Consider the following 23,699-nt stretch of genomic DNA (forward strand, 5'->3'; position numbering starts at 1 on the left):
TGCTAGATGCCATGGCTATTGCTGCTTCCTCGGCAATGGCGGTGTCCGTGGAAAAGGCAGTTGCTGCGGCTACGGTCTCAAGTGTATTATTCACCACTGATGTCGCATAGACGTTTTTGGTTACGTAGGGAGAGGCATCTGCGGACAGCACATCATTTTGACTTTTAAATTCATCCTGAAGATAGTTGGCGCGAGCCCTTTGTCTTCGAGTGGCATAGGGAGGGGGCATATTTCTAGGAATTCTGGAAACGCGGATGTGCATCCATAAAGACAGTGGAACACGTACTCTGCATCTGGAGACCGGAGGCGATAAATATCCAAGGCGCACTAGGGCCGCACGTGCAGAATCAGTGAGTTGGAGCCGTTCGAGTTGTGAAGCGCGTTGCTCCTCACAGAGCTCTTCCCAGGTGTTGTGTAAGCCCAGTTGCAACAACTTGGCGTTCGATGTGCATGTTGGAAGTCCGAGGGACGTCTTGTGTGTTTGTAGTATAAGAATATTTAGCTTTCACCGTTCGGCTGTCTTGAGGGACAGGTAAGGCGTACCGTACGTAACACGATTGATAAGCAAGGCTTCAATGAGACCGATGTGGTCTAGTTCCTTCATTCCGGTCCGTTTGTGTGTGATACGGTGAATTATTTGAGTTAGCGGAGTCATTGTGCGTTGAAGTTGTAGGATTGTATGGGAGCCCGATCCGTACTGCGGGATGGTGAGTCCGAGTATGCGCAAGCGGGAATAGGAAAGTTTTGAATATGGAGTTTACGGTCTGGTACTGGAGAGATTCTTCTGTCCTGTGTGCGTTGTGATGCACAGGCCCACGAAGCAGACTGTGAGCGAGATGGCAGAAACGGTTTAATTAGGCTCTGTCTAGAGTGCCGGCCGATGGTACAAAAAGCACTCCACTAAAGCGAATTCCATTGGTGTTTCGCGAAAAATGTCGCGTCTGTCCCAAAGCGTACACTAACGTTTCCTAGCCAAGCGTCGGTTGACCCTTAAATGGTGTAGTGGTTGTCTTGATCATATTTTCCGGCGAATGACATTAAACACTGTGTGTTTGATTCATGCGCTGCATGCATAATAAATTACGTGTTCTTCGCACTATAAATCCAGATTTTAGGCATCCCAGTCGTCCGTGTTCTTCTTCCCGGTGATCCGTCAGTTTAGACGTCCTAACAAGAAAATTTCGTTTATTCCACAGGGCAGCACATACCCGCTGTTGCGTATTGGTTAGCGGAGGGCATAAAGGAACATCAATAAAATTTAATGACTGACTTTCTGCATCTATGCTGCATTCAAAGGATTTGGGGGGTGGGAAGCTGGACCATCTTAGAGTATTTCTATTTTGGGAGCTGAAAGTCGTTACCATTCAATTTTAGGTGATTAACTTCATTGAAGAATGATATTAGGACGACGATCACTCCTTTATCGATAAATGCGGAAAACTATTTCACTATTTTTTGGCAGTATAAAGTGAAAATAATAAAACTGTACTGGAAACTTTATACACTTCCTTAGTTAGAGCTCAGTGGCTAAGGCGTTGGGCTGCTGAGCACGAGGTCGCGGGTTGGATTCCCGGCCGCGGCGGCCGCTTTTCTGATGGAGGCGAAAAGCAAAAACGCCCGTGTGTACGAGATTTCGGTGCACGCTAAACATCCCCAGGTGGTCGAAATTAATCCGGAGCCCTCCACTACGGCGCGCCTCATCGCCTCCGTTGCATCGGCGCGTTAAATCCCACAATCAATCAATCACTTCCTTAGTTTCACTTTTTCTCAACCTTACAGTGCTCTGTTTTGAAAGGAGAGTGGAGACGCCACTTTATTAGAGCAGATAACTGAACATTCAGAAGCGGAGCCTGTCATCGTTTTTTTATGTTAAAGATACCGAAGAAGAAGAAGAGAAGAAGAACGTCGCTAGTCATGGCTAACGAAGGACGCGTTGACTGCGATGAAACTAGATCCATTTACTGGGACCCTCGGTACAAGGAATACTTTTACAGTGGGTTGATGACACCACCAACAGGACCTGCACACCTGGAACCTTTCAACGTAGTTCCTACAGTGGACGTCGACCCGATAGAGCCGGCCGGTGTGGATCCCATTCTTGTGACCAGAGACCAGCATGGGCAGAGGGGCCGGCCCAGCTCGGGAGAGCGTGTACGCTGGGCATCCCTTCTCAACCGGACGATGGACGATTCCGCTACGACCACACAGACAATCGGTGATTCGCCAAACCTTCCGGACATTCCTTGCACCGTATCGTGCCTAACCACTCTGGCGATAGTCCTTGGCCTTGTCACTGCGGTGGTGGTCTTGATGCTCTACATTTCCCTCAGCGAGAATCCGCTTTCAGGAAAACTGGGGTCTGAAGAGACAGAAACATCGGGTTTATTCGCAAACTCGTTCTTCGTGACACCGTCGGTACCACTTAATGACAGCGCTGCAAGTGACGTTGAGAAAAAACTTTAATGACGTGCTCCTACATCTAAATCCACTCCTGCAATGGTAGTCCACTTTACTTTGTTGCTCGTCGTTAAGCCGAGCGGCTATAATCACGAAGATATCATAGATCAAATGCAGAAGATCAAGCATACGGTTATCATTTCTGCTCGGTCGTTCTTATAACCCCATGGAGCACTAACGAGAGGTCTTCGCGAATGTGAAAAAGGTAAGTTTGTGGTGTGTTTCAGCCGATGTACAGTAGAATGCTGGGTTGTTGGCGCGTCGTCAGAGGTTAAAAGATACCACGCTTGATGTGGCTATTTCGAAGGGCGCCGTGGCTCTGGACTGACCCGGCCCCCACCTCCTCTGCGTAGAAGCTAGATACGAAACCGTGATGCGCCATTCCCTGCACTCTTAGTTGTTGCCTGCGTTACTTGCCTCACATTTGGATCTTATAACAAGGACAGGTTTGCTGCACCTACGAGGTGGGAAGGGCCAGTGAAAAGAAGAGAGCCGTCCGGAAGAGTTTGTGCGAGCACTTCTTTCCTGTTCTGTTATCATGTCCAGAACTCATTTGAAAGCAAATTATCTATTCTGGAAAAGGGTACCCACTACGCTAAATGTGCATTTGTTCCGGGAGTCAATTTTATTAGGGAGTTTTCGAATAGGGGGCCCCAATGCTGTGGGGTCCCAAAGAGCCTTGGGGCGCCGTACTGCGCATGCGCGGAACCCAAGCCGTCCTTGGAATTTTTGGGTTTGCGTTTAACGCGCACGCTCTTTGGTCGAGATAGCGGGCGCCCCAAGCTGGAGCTTGCGTTCTTTCGTCGCTCTCGCAGCCAGCGAGATTGTGCGTGACCATCGTTGAAGTGAAACCTGCGGCTCGTTCCTCGATCACGACAAGGCCATGTATCATGACAAGGCCATGATACACCCGATAAACTACGACGATCGCCGAGCTTAATTTGTAGATTCCGCGGGTCGTTCGTGCAAAATGGATAAACCAGGCAATCGTGAAGCGTTTTCCGCCTTCAGAAACAGTCCGCGCACACACCGGCCGCGACTGTCCGCTGGGTCCACTAAGCGGCTCGAACTGGCGCAGGCCACGGTAGCAGCACCTTGTTGCTGCTCTTCCGAATCAATCTGATCGCTAAAAACAACTACCACTGACGAGAAATTGGGTGTTAGGGTGGTGAAAGATTGTGCTGGGGATTGATATCAGAGCTTTTTTTAAAAGCGGCGATGAGATATCTGCCGCGATCATAAGCCTACGCTGACCGGCCGTGAAGGTTCGGCGTCCGAACAGTCGCTGCGGCGTGCGGTGCGCCGAGCAGCCGAAAGATAGGGCTACCTGCGCGGAAGCACCGGCACGAAGCACAAAGCAGTATCAGTGCAACAACTAGAATTACCACGGGTAAAAGTGTATAAATATTCAGGGTTATGGCGGAACGAAAGCGAAGATTACACGCACGCGCATAAGGCTCACCTTAAGACGAACGGAAGACGGAACGCGTCTATAATGAAGCATAGAGCCCTCTGGGGTTTCAACAAACACTAGGTTATAAGGGAAGTTCGGAAGGTGGTCATGCTACCAGGATTAATTTTCGCAAATTCCGTTCTGCGGGTGAAACTAGAGGCCCAAGTTGGCCTTAAGGTAAATGAGAGGGCGGTAGGCTGATTGGCCCGAGAGGCCCACAGCGAAACTACAAACGAAGCGGTACTGCTGGATATGGGCTGGCCGTCTTTCGAGCCAAGAGAGGCGCTGAGCAAGATTAAGTTCGAGGAGCGACTTCGTGGCATGGTGGACGAAAAATGGCCAGCGAGGGTCTTTAAGTACCTGTTAATGAGGAGCTTGGACACGCGGTGGAGACGGAGGACTAGACATCTTACCAAGCAGTACGGAAAGTCGGTAGGGGAAAGTGGGGTTTACACAATATTTAAGAAGCAGGTAAAGGCAGCAGAGACGCAAAGTGGACACAGAGAATGGCAGAAAAAAAAACCCTGGAGACTTATAGGACAGAGAAACTGAAAATTAGGAAGGAATGATTCTATGGCAATACGAAAGGCAGTGCACTGCTCTTCGAAGCACGGCGGGGTGCCTGATAACCCGGGCATACACGGGTATCTAAGGGCAGTAGGATGACACATGTTCATGCTGCGGCAGTGATCGGGAATTTATACACCATATTGTAAGGGGCTGCACGGACATACGACTACCGCGGGGTGAGGGCGAAACAACGCTGGCAGAGGCTTTGCGATTTGGGGCGAGGGGCACGGTCAACTTCAAGGCCATAGAGGTGACGAAGAGGCGACTGGAGTGGTGGCGGAAGAAAAGTAGGGAATGGATGGGTAAGCAAGTGGAGTAATCATGCGGATGAGAATTTAGAACAGCGGTAGGAGAAAAAAAAGGGGGTGGGAACGATGAGAATTTAAACAGGGGTGAGGGAGGACAGCGGAGGAAGCACATCTATTAAGTTAGCTAGAAGTAGGGCAAATAAGTGTAATAACACAGGTAAGTCGGTTGCTGACAACCGACACCTGATAAAATGGGAGAGCCACTCATAATAATAATGATCATCATCACCGAAACAGGCTACGGCAGATGTCTGGGTCACCGATCGCTCAAACAGCAATTATAGCTCAAATAAACTTCAACATGCGAGAAAGGGGTTCATGGTCTGGTGAAAAGTTGTGTTACGGATTGTCATCCGCAGTGGCACAGATAGCGGCGATCAAATGTCCGCCACGATGCTAAGCCTAAAGTTCCCATCACCCGAACCGACCTGAGCAACGCAAGCCGCTTGCGGGCTATTGGGGACGACCCTCTTCTAAAACTCGCCGCGCGCTAGCGCGTTGCGTTTGGGATCCCCTAACTTCTTGGGGGCTCACAACGCCAGCTTCCGCTATTCTAAAACTGCCTATTAATTTATCCATTTCACAATGCTTGTTTTCGCAGACGAGAATAGCAATCAAGAAAGAGCTCTCGAGAGTGTTCGCTCTGTTAGCGCTGTTGTTTAAAATAGGGCAGACGGAGTTCGTGTGGAGTATGATTTTGTAAACCATGTGGTGCCATCGTGGAGGATTGAAGCAGTGTCTGGAAATGTTTTGCGTCTGAACAGAAAGCCTCAATATGTATTCTCCGGACAATGCATGCTCAATGTTCTTTGAGAACAGCTTTTGGGTATTGTTAAATAGGTTTAGGGGGAACGCCTCAACTTTAGGGTCGTCTGTTTCATAATTGGCTTAAGCAGTATTGCTATTATTTCTAAGAAAGATCGAAATTTCCGCATCTCCGACGTCGCCGAATTGTGGTGTTCAGAGGTTGTTATAAAGTAGCAACTGCAATATTGGAAGCAATTTGGCGGAAACCCTTTCTTTCTCGATCGGTTTATCGAATTATTGTGACCAGCTGTTGTTGCTGCTGTTCTTGGCTGTTCTACACAAGTAGAAGAAAAGAACGCCTATATCTCATGCAGTTGAAGAGGCCCACAGCCTTGATGCGATATCGAAGGAATTCTGCGTCGTTATTGCGTCCTCACGCGCAACTCCCGCCTGCTTCTCCCTTCTTGTGCACTTCATACAGCTCATGGCATTTTCCGCTAGTCCTTTGCCGAGGTAAACTCAACATCAACCCGGGGTAGAGCACTGGACGAACGTCTTCAAAAGGTGTAAGCCCTGTGCAGCCGGTCTAAATTGCAGGCCATTTGTGAAGGTGGTGGTGAAACATTTTATTTGTTTATTTATTTATTTATTTATTTTGTTACGTGTTATTTGTTTATTTTGTTACGTAACTGTAAGATGGGTTTATTGCGGATGGAAATGCGGCAGGATGCTCAGAGAAGGCAGTGCAAAGCAAGCGGGGCACACGACTGGCTCTCACGCGCTCTTCTCGCGGTCCACGCTGAAGATGATTTAATAAAATGGATTGTTGGGCGAGTTGGTTCATGGCTTCAAGAAAATTAAAAAGAGCGCAAAGGACGAGGACAAAGAAACACAGTAGCGCGCGTCCCGTCTACTGTGTTTCTTTGTCCTCGTCCTTTGCGCTCTTTTTAATTTTCTTGAAGCTGAAGATGATACCTGTCCAGTTCACCGGTGCTTCATCTTCCTTGCCGTTATTGCACGACGGCCAATCTCCTTGCAAGGGTAGGAGATAGTTAGCATAGAGCTGTTGACCACTGTCACCTCTTCACACTACAATTTATTTATTTATTTATTTATTTATTTATTTATTTATTTATTTATTTATTTATTTATTTATTTATTTCTCCTCAAAGTACCCAGTCGGGGTATTACATGAGGGATGGGCATAATTAGCAACAGATTAGCGATTCCACAACAGTCTTCAATAGATGTGGGTCGGAGTTGTGCACGGCGAAGCCAGGCAAGTTGTTCCAGGAGGGTTGCAGCTGGGTTGCAAGCTTTTTTTTTCAATTCTAAGCGACATTTTTCTTGCCAAAGTTGATCGCTCTCTTGAGAGGGACCTGAACGGTATGGCCCCTCAAGTTTTCCGTTACGTAGACGACTACCTGGTTATTTTTGAGGATTCCTCCAGCCTACGAGCGACTGTGGATATTTTAAAGGTATTTAAGCAAAGGGGTTTGGGACTCAATTTCACGATTGAAACTACAAAGCAGAATGGCATCCAGTATCTGAATCTCTATCTTCGGTTTGATAAGGAGCATGTCTGCTGGATGTATGCGCCACGATCGGCAAGCCTTTGATGAACTACTCATCGGGCCATACCAAGCTTGTAAAAAACGCTATTGCCTTGTCATGTTTTCGCTCAGCCATTTCGAAATCGTGCCAGCACTTGATAACACACAGCTTCAATGAGCAAGTTAAAAAGTTAAGGGAGGCGGGATTTCCACAGCATCCCTTGTCATAGTCGTGTGAAAAACTTGTAAAAATCCTAAAAACAAAGTCCGGCGGCCGGGATGTTGCTGAGGACACACAAAAGACCAAAAAAGTTGCCGTCATTCCATACATTCATACGATCACACACCGCCTAAAAAAAAGTGGGCCATCGCTATGGAGTGCAAGTGGCTATCCCGGCCCGCAACAAGTTGCGTTCTGTATGTGGCAGGCTTGACCGAAAGTTCGAGCAGGGAAGTGAGAAGAAAGGGGTTGGTTGTGGTGTCAACCACAAGAACCGGTATGTCCCATACGCAACGGGAGTTGTGTATAGCATTCCTTTGCCTTGTGGCCGAACCTATGTTGGGTAAACTGGCCGCTGTATCAACGTGCGTTTAAGAGAACATGAATTGTCATTGAAAGGACCTGTATCATCCCATCTTTCTTCACATTGAGCTAAGTGCAAAGGCCCTCTATCATCCCATCTTTCTTCACATTGCGCTAAGTCCAGCCAATGCGAACCTAATTTTCCTGCCACTAGCATTTTATTTAGGCACCGTAATCAAGCAACCCGCGAAATCATGGAGGCATTCCACATAGCCGAAGGAGGTGACAAGTGTATAAGCCAAACAAGCATGTGTCTCCATCCTAAAGAGATTGCGTATCTGCGTGTGCCTTGATTGTAACATGCGCACATGTACTTGTGGTATCAGCGTGACCTTTGCAAACTTGTTTGCCCATGCGCATTGTCTTTTTATTTCTTTTTTGTTTGTGTTCAGTATTTATATTCACCCTTACTGATATTAAAAGTTGTTAGACCAGCGGCTGTACTTGTGGTTACTTCTTTCGTCTTCGTCTGAATTCGCGCTGGTTTTATCCAAGAAGTTGTTGCAGTCCCGGGCGGTTGCTACAAAAAGGGAGCGAAGATGTGCAGTTGTTTGTGCTGGTGGTGGATAAACGGCTCGGTGATGGTTTGTACGGCTGGACAATCGATGAGCGGGCAAGATAGCTGGAACGTTAAAAGGAGCGTGATAAAATTTGTGAAAAAGACAGTCTAGATATATGACGCCGTGATTCTACGTCGTTGAGGTGGAAGATGCGTGCGGAAGCGCCGTCACGTGGTATTTTTCGTATTTCGCTGGTTTTCTTTATCAGTCAGAATAAATGAGCACGCAATTAGTTCGTCGCTGGAAATACCGCAGTTAGATGCCCCTCGTGGGTATCTACAAGTGCCTCATTGACACTTTAGTGATTAGGACAGTAATTCTCTAGTTAGATAATTAATTACAACTAATTAGTTAAGTCTCATTAACGAAAAAATTACTGTCCGCTTCTCCACAGCACTGCAAACATTATGCACTAGGTTTTCTTTGAGTAACGCCATCCCTCTTTATCCTCCCTGCGTTACTCTTTATCCCTCTTTATCCTCCCTCCCTCCCTCTTTATCCTCCCTTTATCCTCCCAGGTTATCCTCCCTGCGCATTATATGCCCTACCCACGTCCATTTCTTCTTCTTAATTTCTACTAGTATGTCTTTAACACCAGTTTGCTCCCTGACCCACTCCGCCCTCTTCCTGTCTCTTAATGTTACACCTATCATTTTCCGCTGCATTGCCCTCTGAGTCGTTCTCAATTGAAGTTGAACCCTCTTAGTGAGCCTCCAAGTTTCTGCCCCGTAGGTGAGCACCGGTAAGACGCAGCTGTTGTACACTTTCTTCTTCAGGGACAATGGTAGGCTGCTATTCATTATCTGAGAATGTCTGCCGGATGCACTCCACCCCATTCTGATCCTGTAATTATGACTGCCTCATGGTTGGGATCTGACGTCACAACTTGGGCTAAGCAGATATAGTCGCTTACCACTTCCACTGCCTCGCCACCTATCTCAAACCGCTCTGCTGTCCCGAGGTTATTGATCTGTACTTTAGTAGTTTTCTGCATATTAATTTTCAGGCCCACGGTTCTACTCTGTTCGTCATGGTGGTACGCAGCTCACACATGCAGAGGATTTCGTCCCCCATTTTGTGTGTAACGTAGACACACACAGACAGCATATACGCGACAGTGAGGTTCGGGTGCTCGGTTCGTTTATTTGTTTGAAGTGTGCATCGCCGCGGTTGTTCGGTGATCTGTGTTGTGCCACAAAAGTGTTCGCATTAGTTCTGCAGTAAAGGCTGTTCCGTAGTTTGTGTTAGGGCTTCAGGGGCTCCATGACGCAGACTAACTTGGTTGATGGAGAATTTAAAGACATTTAAGAAAGCCTGTTTGGAAGAGATGCGGCAACTGCAGAGCGCGTCGGGTAGTCTGCGGCTACGACAATCCTTAGCACGTGGCTCGTGATGTAGGGAAAGTGCATAGGAGGTTCATTCCAATCTGGTGGAAGGTTCTAGATGGTGCGGCAAAGGGCAGCAGGAGTCCAATGGGTCTAGTCACCGGTGTTTTCCTTCGCTGCCAGTAACCGCCGGTACGCACGTACTGGACGACGCCGGATGTGAGTAGGGGGTCCCTTGGATGTCGTCTAGATCTCCTGCAACGTGCATGCTGTGCCGAGGAACCCTATTTATGAGTCGTAGTGGCCTGTACGAAGATTTAATCACGGAGACTATGAGGGATCACGAGAAGGTAGTTTGTTCTCGATTTAGGGTCGACATTTACCTTGACTAGCACCTTATTTTTGAGAGAGATGCAGGGGAGTTGCGTTTGAAGGCCCTCATAATGGTGACGTTGCGCCCATCGAGGTAATCAATCGTGTCGCGCAGGTCGGGTTCGGTACACTGCATGGTGGCTAGGGCTTTATGACACGATGCTGAAAAACGCGTTGTGTTCCTCAGGGTCCTTTGGCGGCAGTCTTCCTGCACGCGTCATGGGCAATCGGCATCCGAAAGGCTTAGGCCCGACTTGTAGATACAGTGGAACCCCGATAATACGACTTTCAAGGGACCGTGAGAAAGCGTCGTATGACCGGGATGTCGTACAACCGCGGTGCGGGTAAATTCCGGCGTGATAGACGGCCTCATGCGACAGGTAGGTTAAGAACTTATTTAGGCTACTATATCTAACGCGTTCGCGCGTGATAACCGAACATCTAACTGAAATCCCGAGTTTTTTTAAAAAAAAAACATGATGTGCCTCCCTCCTCGCCATAGCGTCCAGCTAGCCCGCCAGCCCCGCGCCGTGCGTGCGCGCGAGATAAAGCCGACGTGGTCGTGGTCAAGCATATTGAGAGGAGAAAAGGGGAGTGTGAAACTGTCAAGGCCATGCGAAACGACTGATAGTGCAAGGCGGAGATGAAAAAAAAAGACATTCGTCGCTATTGGGTCAAAGTGCCCAATACATAGCTGTTTTCTTTTCCCACAAGACCCAGCCACGCGAAATAGATAAGATGATTCAAACTTTGGGAATAAGCCGGGTAGCGGAAAAATTAAAGCGGGGTCTTACTACAGTTGCTACACTGAGTTTCTGCGGCGGCCAGCGAGTTACCCAGAACGGTGGTGCCAACTGGTATGCGTCTCCACCCTTGCAGTGGAAGAGCGTGATTTGAGACAGGGAGCGTCGTGAAACGAAGAAACTTGGATCGAGAGGGCGGGGAAAGCGCCTGTTGGTTCATCGCCGTGGGGTTGCGTCGTATGCGTTTTCGCGTTCGTCGGCGGCTCGAAGGAAGCTTCAAATTCACGGTCCGCCGGCCACTTGAACTTCTCGCGGTTGGCGCATTGGAGTACTGTTACGGCGTGGGGCCGCCGCAGGTTTACTCCCGCTCACGAATACCCGCCTGCTTGCTTGCATCTGTTAAGCAAGTGATCTGGGCCGCCCGCTGGCCTTTGCACATCAAGCAGCGTAAAACGGTGGTTCATAATAAAGAAGATCGGTACGAGCGGTGAAGTGGGGTGAAATATGGGGAAAGCGCCGGTTTATACGCGCCAGGGTGCTTCGTATGAAGTGGACCGCATGCTCCCGAGCGTCACATCATCGGGGTTTTTAATGCATTGTTTCTATGGGGAGTATGCCGGGACCGCCGTGATCCGTCGTAAGAAGCGGGTCGTCGTAAGTCTGGGGGACGTATTAGCGGGGTTCAATTGTAATTGTGACATTCAATTCTTCCGAGCGCAGGATACATCGCGCTACACGGTAAAAGTGATCCCTAATTGTTGAGCCAGCAAAGCGCATGATGGTCTCCGAGCACATTTATTCCCCTGCCCTATACGTGCGAGAGAAATTTAAAAATTGCGCCTGTCATGTCACGGCACTATTTTTCAGACGTCCTGTAGTTTTTGGTGATGCCAGACCATGGCTAGCATTATAGGTTACATTTTTGCAGTCGTTGTGGTTTAGGACGAGGACGGCACCCGAGCCCACCTCCCTGGCGTCTGTGTGCGCCAGTGCCCAAAGAAGTGAAACAATCTTAACTGGACTTCCCTTTTGTTAACTTTTGTCTTACCCACAGGCACCACAACGTATGTCTTCGTGTTTTATAGAACACAAAAAAAACTTTTTACAGCTTTCTAACTTTATTTTTCTTTTTTCTTTCCTTTTCTTTTGGCAGCCACCCGTTGCGACAACCAATATGTGCACGCCGCATTTGATCCAACTTGACACCAGTCGATTGACCCTCAAGGACGACTGGCACATGGATGAAGACGCCTACGAAGGGCTCAAGTCATACGTCTACAAGGAAAACCTAAGGGCGCTCACAAGAATTCAGCTTTGCGAACCGATATGCACGGCGCGCTGTAACAACATGTGCCGGCATCAGTACGTCGACATAGGCTGCGGTCCGGGCAACTTCACCAAAGAGAAGCTGCTGTCCATCTCACATCCCGATTCCTCTCGCATCGTGGCCCTGGACAGGTAACATTCATGGCGCACTTTTATACATTGTTTATATTGCATTTCAATACGTTGGGCTAGTACTGCTTTTTCTATTCCCGTTAAAGGGTCATCCTGCAAAATTTTGGTTCCTCTGCATATTCCAACACCGTATCCTCTTCATTCATCTCCAAATCGAATGCCCCACGTATCTGACAAGCCGTGTAAATATGAGGTATATCGTAGGTACCTTAGTCGCTGTGAGTGATTATAAGCAACTGAATTAGCAGGCAGCCATTCTGTACGCACGACATTTGATGCCTTATGTACTCGCAGTGACTTCACGAAGCCGACGCTCGAAATTTGGCTTAACAGTTCGCTATGCCTCAAGAGAAAAGCGTATGAGCGCAATGAGCACACATTTAAGCCTCACCCCTCTAAAGTAAACTGCTAAGAAAGAAATGGCCAAGCATAACACTGATTCTGCTTCCATTCTGGCAGAGTGTCAAAATAGAGCAGTGGTTAATAAGATAGCCTACGGCTTTGGGACCCGGCTTCATATTCGCCGCAATCCCAAATGTGTTTTCTTTGTTTCTTTTCGGTTATAGTGGCGGCCTCTTCGGTACCATTCAGTAGCTGCACTAGGATGACGGGGAGGTTCGCGTTTGGTGACGCATTTAGGGCTTCCTGTTTAAAAATTTTGCCGGCTGATTCGGCTGGCAAAGGGACAAGCAGACTAACTTTCGCGTTTACTAAGCCTAATCAAGGTTTTCGCATTTAAAAAGCAGCCTTTGCTTAGTTACAAAAAAAGAGTAATTGATATCTTTGAATAAAGCCATGGTTTAGTGGAAGGACAGGAAGATGACGAAGACGAGCGGCACCAGCCTCTATTACTCAGGCACACGAAGGCCTCCAAATATTCACTAAGAAAACTTTTGCGCCTGCTCGTGGAGTCTTTGGCCTCCTGCGACACAGTATCGCGTCGATCACAGTGCCTTCTCGGTTCCTTTTTTTTTTTCATTGGCACAAAGCACTACGGGAGTCGTAACTATCCGTGGCCCTTAGGGGGCGTCTAGGATTCAGATGGAATGTCCCGTGCACGTCGCTCTCGGTGATAACACTAGAGAAGAACAGAAGCCTTACCATAGTGTGTGGAGCCTTTATTAAATCTAGGTAAATCTCAGCCCAGTGTTTTCTTATAGAAACGTGCGTGTGCCCGCTACCTGGTTTTGTTCGCAAACAAGAAATTTCATGATATTCCAGTCATATACAGTTCCACTCTAGAAACGTGATCCGCCAGGGCTGCCCTACCTCCAATAAATTCCTGCACCGACAGCACAACGTATTTGTATCCTACGCGTTGTGAGCGCGTTTCACGTAATCGCATGCCTTAGGGCGGATACAGCTGAACCAACAGTAGTCGTGTGGAGAAATCGGCTAGAATCCTACCTCGTAGGGAAGAGAACCCGAGTTCAATTGTGAGCTAGGGAATACCCAGCGTTTTCTTTTTTCTCACATCTTCCACGTGTACTTGAGCAGAGGACCCCGCCAACGTCATCGGGAAAGTAAACGCACGCGTCATTCACTAGTTAAGGCTTCACTGCACCGACGACTGCAGAAATGGAGCCGCTAGGCAAGCGGGTAGATGGCGCTGCCTACCAAATCGGATTGCCGAGGTAAGTCGCACAGGAGGTTTTCGAGAGGATGCTCCGGTCAACGTGTTTCTCCCTCCTCCTTCGTGAATGGCGCTAGTAGGTAATAATGGTGACAAGATTATTAACGGCATTATTCGGTAAGTTTTGGTTACAGTTGTAGCCTTATCTGTTATTCTGAATGTGGTAATTACTCAGTATTATGGCTCAGGAGGTCACGCAGGGCCTCAATTTAGTTCGACCACTGCTACCAAGGATGCATGAAGCGGACGACATCTTAGGCAAATTTTTATCTAGACAGATCAGCAGTTTTTTACATATATTTTGAACGTATGTGCACCTAATCTATTACTTTCTTCGCTCCCATGGTCAGAAATCGGCGAACGTTTGTAACACATTTAGTTAGTCCTCAACTGTAAGCGGGTATCTACATACATCTGAAGGCATAATCGTCAGAGTATAACCCTTACAACCAGGTGCTAATTAGTGATCCTCGAGGCTGCAGTGCTCTTTACTGATATATACCATTCATGTTCTTCAATGTGGCAAGCGTTATTTATCTTCCACTATTACCTTAAATCTATACATTTATCCAATTTAAAGTTTGTATTATTGTGATTAATATCAGTTTATTATTTGTACTGAGAACCAGCAACAAGTAGATCTGGCACTGTATTTTTCCTCAAATATTTGTACCTATACATCTAGCTTAAAAAGTGGAATAACTTTATCACAGTGAAGCAAGGATTCGATATGACCGGATTGTTTTCTAGAGAACCACCGCACATTATTCGCTGTTAATTCGACATATACTTCGCGACTGTGGCCCGCACGGCACCAAACATGGTTATGGTGACAGGAGTTAGACTACTATGGGAATACGTGACATCAAGCATCAACATCATTAATAACTTGCTGTGTGGTGTGATGTGTATCAGAAAACGTTTCCGGTTACTACTGCAGCAAATGTTTTCAGTGTAACAGGCCAATATTTCCAAGGCCCAAGGCCCTCGCCCCTGCCAATCGGATGGCTCGCCCAAATCAACAATGTAAACAACTCATACCAGCACCGTCTATATGCAACGTATAAGTTAACCCTTCACAAAAATTAATACGAAAAAGACAGATAATTTAAGAGGAAGATAATTCGCACGCGAGTAACACATATTCTATTATTTTTCTTACCGGAAAGGTTCAAGTAAAAGAAAGTTATGTTAAGCCATGTTGGTAATACCACCTCATATACGGACAACAACGGTTGAAGCACCCTTTCAGAGGCTCTAGTAGGCACCATTGATAATGATCACTAGTGTAAATTACCACCAAATTCGACGAGCAAACCAAAGCCACTAATGCTGTTCGGTCTGTTAAGTTGAAGACATGTTTTTTTTTTTTTACAAACAAGACTTTACAACGTGAAACTGTGTACAGCTGCCTCAAATTTTAACTACTGTTTTGGAAAACTCACATCACATAAAACTATTTCCACAGGTATTCGTCGTCTAGGGAGGTTGCAGATTTTGCAGATTCTGGCGTACGTATGTGGATCGATCTGGAAATCAGCTTGAAAAACGAACCATGCTTCAGCTTTCTGCACACTGACGAAACGAAGCACAGCCATTGTTATTGTTCAGAGTTATTTGTTCTCGAGCTTCGTCAAGGTGCAAACGATGAAAGGTGTTCGCGCGTATGCGGCGTGTCCAAAAGCAGTCGCGCCCCATAACATCACAACGTGGTGCTGTGCCTCACAAAAGGTCTGCCCGGCCACGTTTGGGCGGTCCAGCAGCCGCAGCTGCCTATTTTTATAAAAATAGGCTGTGCCTGGCTGTGCCTGGCTCTGCCTGATTGGCTGTGCCTGATTGAATGCTTTTCTTGTTCAGGGTTCTTTCTAAATTATTTGCAATTGTGTTTTCCACTGGTTTGCTTCCCTGTGTGATTTGCGTGTTGAATTGATGTTGTGCCGAGTGACAAAGTTGTCGTCTTTGAAGTTCCCCGTTCTTTATTGCTGTTTTATTTTGCCACGCGAACAAATGCGTTCCTCTGTTTGTTCTATGCGCGTTATTTCCCGCAGTTGGCTAAAACTACTCCTGTTTCCCTGTTTTTGTATCATTATGTTTGTCCACTCCTGCCTAGGGCTTCTTAAATGAAGCTGGCAGTACCCTGCAAATAAATAAATAAATAAATAAAAACAAGCTTTTCATACCCCTCCTTCCCAAATGCCTACCCAACAAGTTGTTCTTCTGCATGAGTTTGCAGTCTGCCCTGACGAGAATTTCAGACCGCAAAAGAGTGACCTAGTTGCTAAAAACCCAGGGGTCACACGGGAATGCGGAACGATATGGGTTGAGGTCACTATGCCGCAGTCCCTGATTCTCGGTAGAGGCAGTTGAGAGCACGTGCGTAGGCGCGACACAAGTACACACGAAGCATCTCTTTCTTTCTGGTATCCCCCTGGGGCTATCACAAAGACATATTCACGTGCCATGGAAACGAAACACTGAAATTTAGGCCTGATTTGTCCCTTTCTTGTTTTTTTATGCAGAAGTCGTCATTCAGTGGACTACGCCAAAGCCAACTTCTCTCACAGCCGCATCGCCTATGACGTGTTTGACGTGGAGTACGACGACTTCACACCCATTCTGCAACGCTACGGCCCTTCGGACCGCATATACTCCTTTTATACTTTCCACTACATCGTGGACCTAGAAAAAGCGTACCGCAACGTAGCTGGGCTGTTGAAGCCGGGAGGGGACTGCGCTATCGCAGCTCTGACCGGCGGTGACGTCATCGACGTCTGGGATGCTGTGTACAGGATGGCAGAGTGGAGACAAATGATTGTGAGTACTGAAATTTGCCCGTGCATACATGTCACTTCCCAATGTCGAATTCACGAGACCCATGGAAAGGCTGAATGAGCTTCGTCTGCGCAGTGCTTGACGTTGCCCAGTCGGAGCTCTATTCGAAGCTTGCTTTTTTGTTAAGCAAAGCTTAACAACAATAGAGCCATTTTTTGCATTTCGAGCTTTGAGCTTTGTTAAGACTGTGCGGGAGGTGAAACTACCGAAGCTGCAAAGCCAGCTGTTAGAACTAACCGGTCATTATCGAAGAAACCCTGTCCATTCAAGTCGTATAGAAATTACCACATATGACATTCCTGAACTATCAGGTATCCAAACACCTGTTTGAAATGTGAAAAATATTTTTAAAAACTCTGAGGAAGCCGCTGCACTGCGTCACGTTTCACACATTGTGTAATATCAGGTGTGAGTATTGTAAGGGCCTTGAAGGACGGCCGGTAAAGGACGTTTATTAGGCGTAGCAGCTCTCGCGGAACACACACTCAGCTGGCGGCGAAGAGGCGGACACGAGCCCCGAGGTGGAAGATGATGATGAGGATGACTATCAGAGGAAGATGAGGTATGGGATAGTGGCCCCTAGGTAACTGTGGTAGCGGTCAATGTCCCAAAGGGCTGGCGCACGACTAACTGCTCACAGTATACATTCTAGCAATCATAAGCAGCAGCACTGTGTTCCTTTCTTCGTGTGATAGAAACCTAACTAGGTTTAAAACGTCAAATCCACAGGTCAAGATCATTTGATGCAATTTTTAATTCGTCCAACCAACTGTAGTAGCGAATTAGAAAGGCTGACTCGCTTTGTTTTTCAGTAACTGCTCTAACAGAACCCGTCTAGCTCAGTGGCTATGGCGTTGTGGTTTTGAGCACAAAGACACGGGTTTGACTCCCGGCCGGTGTGCCCGCTTTTCTGATGGAGGCGAAAAGCAAAACCTCCCGCGAGTTCGAGATTGCAGTGCACGTCAGAGATTCCCACCTGGTTAAAATGAATCCGGAGCCCTCCACTACGCCGCGCCTCATCGCCTGTCTAGCGTAGGCGCGTTAAACACTACAATCAATCAACTGCTCCAACAGACACCTTCAAGGCTGAAGTCTAGCAATGCCTTTCTCCAACTAAATATCCACATGTGGCGGCTTAGAGCAGCGGCTCCATAATTGCAGACAGCGCATGTAGGCACTAGACACATGAGAACGGCAGTATGCTAGGTCCAGAATCGGCGAAAGCGACATCTCTAGTGTGAGAAGAATCACCAGCAGCGCCTAAGAAAACACACGACTGTTAGCAGCATTTCCATTGCCAGCGACCTGTGCGTGCGTCTCTGAACCTGCTGTGCCTTGGTTTGTATACGAAGCAGGTTCAGTCTCGCACAATTTAGCAACACTGAGTGTGTAGGCGTGCGTATCTTTGTGTTTGTTTATAGGTTTGGGTGCACTCACGACACTCAAATTACAGATAGACGAAGATGCTAGTTTTACGGGCGAATCACCTTAAGGACGAGGCTTGTCCGTCCGTCCGTCCAGCGTCCGTGCTCACGGCACAGCACCATGCAAATCGAAACATTTGTGAACAAAGGTTCATAAAAGGGTATCAAGAACGAAATAAAAGGTTCACAAAAGGTTAGAGAGAGAGATAGAGAGAGAAAGAGAGAGAGAGAGAGAAAGAGAGAGAGAGAGAGAGAGAGAGAGAGGGGGGGGGAGAAAAGAGAGAGGGGGAGACGCACAGCACTGTGTAAATCTAAATATCTGTGAACAAAAGGTTCACAAAAGGTTAACAAGAACAAAATAGAAGGTTCACAATAACTTAGAGAGAGAGAGAGAGAGAGAGAGAGAGAGAGAGAGAGAGAGAGAGCGCTGCGGTGCAAATGCGTATATAAGCGCTTTACAGACAACACATTCTCTTTCTGCCATGGATGAAAACGAACGTATGGCGCGGCATGCGGCCGCTCAACGTCTCCACAGACAACAAGCTACCCCGGAGGCGAGAGCTCGGGAAGCGGCAAAACGGCCAAAACTCCAAGCGGACATGGAGTTGAGAGCTCGGGAAGCAGCGGCTCAACGGCAAAGCCGACAACAAGCTATTCCGGGGTACATACTGTACACACGCGTTGTCACTCACTTACATGCGCGAGTGGGTAATGTCACGGGGGATTTACGGTAATAATGATCCCCAGTGCTCCGCCCACTTATCAGGATTCACTTCGTGGAGATGCGTGAATTTGTTTTCCTTCGATGTTATCTCGAGTCATCGCGCTTTAGGTCAACATCCATCAACACCTCGGCCGGATTTTTACTTTGCCAAGCGTTATTTTGATACAAATACCACTTCACCAGTAAATTGTCTTAGAGCTCTTGCAAAATCGGCGCACAGATGCAATTTTCGCGCACTTGCTTTCAGAACCCCAGAGACCTTTTCCCGGGGATGTATCGCTGCGGTGGCAAATCCGGGTATTCAGCGCAGAGGGATGCTGAGACCAGGAGTAGCCTTGCGGCAGCTGGTCTTCGCTGCGTGGCATACAGACAATACGAGACTCGGTGGAAGTTCAATCGGATCGAGGACTTCCTTGGTGAGCATAAACCCTATCTAGTGAAAATACCGATTATTTTAATGGATATATACATGTGTCTAACTCAAATACATTTTCAGGCTGCCGAACGATAGGTTTCAAATACTGGCTACGCAACACTGTAAATCGATTAATCAAGTTTCCGCCCGCGTTCAATATGCACATTGTACGCCTATATTGAAAAATGCGGACAAGATATAATTAAAGGAACTATGAAACTGTTTGTTAATATAATGGGATTACTTCTGCAGAATACTCGTGTCGAGGGTCTGTAGGCCTCATTTTTCCCCCACTCTAGGTGCATTGAGGCTCATTTTTTGGGTTTCTTGATTTCCTGTAAAGGTTCTTATGATAGGAAAGCTTTTCAGAAGTCAAGCGACTTCTTTTCAGCGTGCCCTGCTCAGCTTCGCCTCAGCTTGGTTCAGCTTGGCCTCGCTGAACCTCGGACCAAATCCGCTGGTTGACCGGTTCGCCGACGGGTCGTCGGAAATCGATAGCGAAGCCAAAACTCAACTCCTACATGATGTGCAATGTGGCTCCGTTTTCTTTTTGTGTTGGGTGTATTAAAGGACCATGAATACAGTGTAACAGTGGTTGGTTAAACAGATTGTTAATGAGCCCTCTCGTGGCCAGTGGACGCGATTCGCTGTAAATATTAAACCAAACTTTATTTTTTTCTGGACCGGTGTTATGAATGACGGGGACACCTCTAGGTTTACCAAGATTCGGCTTGCCGGGTTGCAAGCTAATTAGGCTTGCCCCTCGGCGATTTGGCGGGCCCCTTCATACAGATATCTATACATTTAAAAATGGTCGCATATCCGCTTCACTCGTGGCAAATTGCGTCGAAAGATTAGTGTTTATGAGTTCCCGCTGCTTCCCTACACCTGTAGAGACCTTCGGTGACTCTTGGGCTTGGAACCCTGATGCACGAAGTTGAGCTAGTCAATTTGTAATTTTGGTTTATGCCACCTGACTTCAGCGCCGTTTCCCACATGTTTCTTACCAAGCCCACGTCCTTTTCTAAATTAAAAAACTGTGAGCTATGCAGTACTTTTCTGTTCTAAATAAGCCTAATATTTCCTTCTTGCCTCATAAGTTGAACATATATGAAGCGTGTCACAAGCTTTAGTCGTTTGGGAAGTGTTGCATGTAAGTATTGTTCAAGGATTGTATCAAAGTTCGCGAAGTGTAAGAATTAATTGAAGCGCAGGAAACAAACTAAATTTTTCGCGTTGACGTAGCACATGAAAGAATATTGTCGATGAATATGCCAAACGTCCAATCATCAATGACATAGATACAGATGGCTCTTTCATAATTAGATTAGGAATTCTAGCTGCAACAACTGCGTGATAATTATACCGAGTAAGCAGAGCGATTTAACATATTAGGATCTGTCGTTTCACACCGGTAAGAATATTGAACAGTACTAGTAAACATTTATTATAAAAATGAGCTTTGTAGGTCCTGGAGAGCATAGAGAGGAATTTGGAAAAGAAAGGCACTTCGAAAACTCCAGATGCCCCTAAAAACCATTGGCCACAATGAAGTTCACTCAACAACGGCAGGTTCACGTGTCTATTTGGCTTTTTGTAGAGCACCCAGCTGGTAGTCATAATTTACTGAAAGGTGCACGTCGTTTTTCAGGGTAGCAGTCATGAGGGAATTCGGCTCAGACCGATCAAACAGCTTGTATAAACCTTTCGCTAAGGCGTATTCGACGAACTGTTCAAGAAGTGAAGGATCCGTTCTCCCTCACTTCTTGGGGTCCCCTTCGGTCGTGGCTGGGCAGTCATTTCTTGAGAACCACGTGCCACCACCGATCAAATTAGCGTATTTGCAGAATAAATTAAGCAAGTTCGGCGTTCAATGGGTGTTGCAGCAGGGGCAATGCAGGGTTTACAAAACGCTGAGGTTGTCATTTATGGCCGATATTTGACGACGGGCGTAAAAGAAAATTATAAGGTTATACATGCAACGAAGAAATGTGTAACGTAGTCATATAGGTTTAGTTTATTCTATTCCGCACAGCAGTACCAATAGGACACGAAGCTGTACTGGGATGAATTAAGAAATGAAGGTAACGTTTAAAACAACTCACGCTCATAGCTGGTACCAACATTTTTAGATTAGGCTGGTGGTTCGAACTTAAGGAAGAGGCCATGTTCACTGCAACGTGGGTTATGGTTATGACAGTTTATTTGGCAGATAAAGAGTGTGTACATAAATTTGCTTTGTTGTTTTTTACAGAGAACCTGGTACACTCCACCCCGACATTCATGACCTGCATGCGTTTTGAGGGGAGGTAACCCACCCGGGAATTGTCCGCGAACAAAAATTTTGGTAGGAAGATAGGGCGCGGAGAGAAGGTTTTGTTGTACTATGGCTCCTAGAGCACAAGGCGTTTCATTGCACTAGCAGTAGAAATGTGGCCAGCCAAACCAGTACATCTTAAATGACGGAAGCGAAAAAATGTGGGCAGAGCAAACGCAAAAGCACAGAAGTCGCCATCATCGTCAACTCTCCTATTGCCTTGTGGCCAGAGCAAACAGCAGCGCAACGCGTGTGAGGCAGATCGAAGCAATTCCAAAGAATTAAAGCAGATAGCAAAACAAGGCGTCGAAACTGGCAAGATTACAAAGCCTTTTGGCAACGCGAGGCGGGAGCGAGGCACCGCAGGTGCCTAAATAAACATAAAAAGTGCAAAGATATCATCGGACTTTTGTTTTGAGAAGTATTGTAAGCCAATGAATCCGAAGCACCTTCACTGGGTAATCATCCAAGAAATGAGTGGTTGGGCCCGTAAATTTTTCTACTGCGTGGTGGCACGTGAACTACTTGTAGTTTTAGAAGGACGAAAATTCACCAACATAAAGTTCCCTAAAAGTAGGTAGAGCATGGGTGGCATTTTATAAGTTTCGTATTGTCATAAAAGAGGGTCTTTGTAATTGGTGTAGCTTCGTGATATCAGTCGTGGTTGTGCACCAAAAGGAAGTAATAAATTTTTACAGTACCAGTAGGTATCAAAATTACAATAAAAATTATCTTCTTGTCAAAACGAAAAAGCGCGACCTTGAAATATTGCCAACGATACACTCTATTTGGTCAGCAACGACTTCATTATGTCCATTTGATGATGGCAAGATAATGCTCAAATACATATTTTCGTTATGACACCGTCTTCGGACAATTTCTACTTGAATAAAATACCTCGACATTCACAAACCGAACTTCTAATGAACTGAACAGGGATCTCCTTTTTGTTGATGCGGGCTAAGGAACGGATTGAGCATCCCCTCATTTTCTGATTAGCTGCTACTAAAGAAGTGACAACTCCCTCTCCTAAAATTAATTCTTAAAAAAAGGATCCTCATTCCAATAAATTATTGTGCTCCCTGCTTGTATATTTTGCAGACAATTTTATGGAGTCGTTCAACGCCTACGACGGTGTTCCGCACGAAGATCGCACGGCCTTCAGGGACCTCTGGATTCAACTCATGCTGCAAAGAACACGGACAGCAACCGGAGGGCAGATTGAAGTGACCTACACTTTGGAGATTGTCCATGCACAAAAGCCCGGCGTCAATTAAAAGCCTGAGAAATTTGCCTGCAACATCTGCTTAGTCATCCTTCCCGGTATTTTAGAAATAATGAGGCCACTAGTGCATATCAGATGTAGTTTTCGTCACATCGTTCATGAGATATTTTCACTCCTGTTGCTGTGTATGAGCGTCTACATCACGTTTATCATCTCTGCTTTATCTGCAGGAGAGAAGTGAAAATGAGGGGCAGTCACCACCACACATCCTAGTTGCTACCTACATTGAAGGTAGTGACAATATTTATGCTGTAACTAAAAAACAAGTGGAGTGAATCGGGGCTATAACCAGGTCATCTGAACAGGAATGTGACCGCAATACACAGGCTACTTGGTAAAAAGAGGTGACGCTGTTTAGGCATACCGCTCAAGTCATGGCAACAAAAAACATGGGATTGAGCTAGAATCCAAAGACGTATTTCTTCGACTAGTTTACTATATGTATATTGTCGACATTGTAGTTCCTGGGGCTCCGGCAAGGCATTTAATGTAGCAGAAACATATATCAGAAAGAAACACCCACACCCCACGGAAGCACCCCGCACGAAATGGCTCCTATCTCACGAATAACCGCAATGGCAACTTCATTGGTTGACACAATTATACAGAAAAGCTGTTAGCTCCTCATCGGTCGGGAAGATTTTTTGTCGCAAACAAAAAATCCCGGAAGGAAAAGCAGTCTACAACCAACACGCCCGGCCCTTGCGTCCGGCTGATCAGGCGTGCAGCATAGAGCTCAACATTCGCGTAACAAAAAAAAAACAAGCATTGAAACCGCGTGATGAATGGTGAGGCGCTGGTGAATATGGGAACCAGCCCCTACGGAAAACGGTTATGTTTGCAGCTGCTCTTGTAAGGGCTGGTATCATTCGAGGGCTAGCGCGCATGCTTCAGGGCAGGCAGGACCTAGCATAGGCAGCCAGAAAAGCCGAGTGCAAGA

At 46.7% G+C, this 23,699-nt stretch overlaps 2 protein-coding genes across 2 annotated transcripts in view; both read left to right on the plus strand.

Moving 5' to 3' along the window:
- Positions 1–17,338, plus strand: part of LOC144141696 (uncharacterized) — a 49,149-nt gene extending 31,811 nt beyond the window's left edge. Inside the window, exons 2-4 of the mRNA XM_077673212.1 lie at positions 11,825–12,129; positions 16,282–16,576; positions 17,324–17,338. Of these exons, the coding sequence (XP_077529338.1) occupies positions 11,825–12,129; positions 16,282–16,576; positions 17,324–17,338 (615 nt within the window). The remainder of the gene's footprint in view (positions 1–11,824; positions 12,130–16,281; positions 16,577–17,323) is intronic.
- Positions 1–22,751, plus strand: part of LOC144143433 (juvenile hormone acid O-methyltransferase-like) — a 76,979-nt gene extending 54,228 nt beyond the window's left edge. The window contains exons 4-5 of the mRNA XM_077675189.1: positions 18,990–19,158; positions 22,576–22,751. Coding sequence (XP_077531315.1) covers positions 18,990–19,158; positions 22,576–22,751 — 345 coding nt within the window. The remainder of the gene's footprint in view (positions 1–18,989; positions 19,159–22,575) is intronic.
- Positions 22,752–23,699: the final 948 nt, after the last annotated feature.

This window comes from Haemaphysalis longicornis, unplaced genomic scaffold (genome assembly GCF_048455015.1).
Source record: "Haemaphysalis longicornis isolate Haplotype H1 unplaced genomic scaffold, Haemaphysalis longicornis Haplotype H1 scaffold_6, whole genome shotgun sequence".
NCBI lineage: Eukaryota > Metazoa > Arthropoda > Arachnida > Ixodida > Ixodidae > Haemaphysalis > Haemaphysalis longicornis.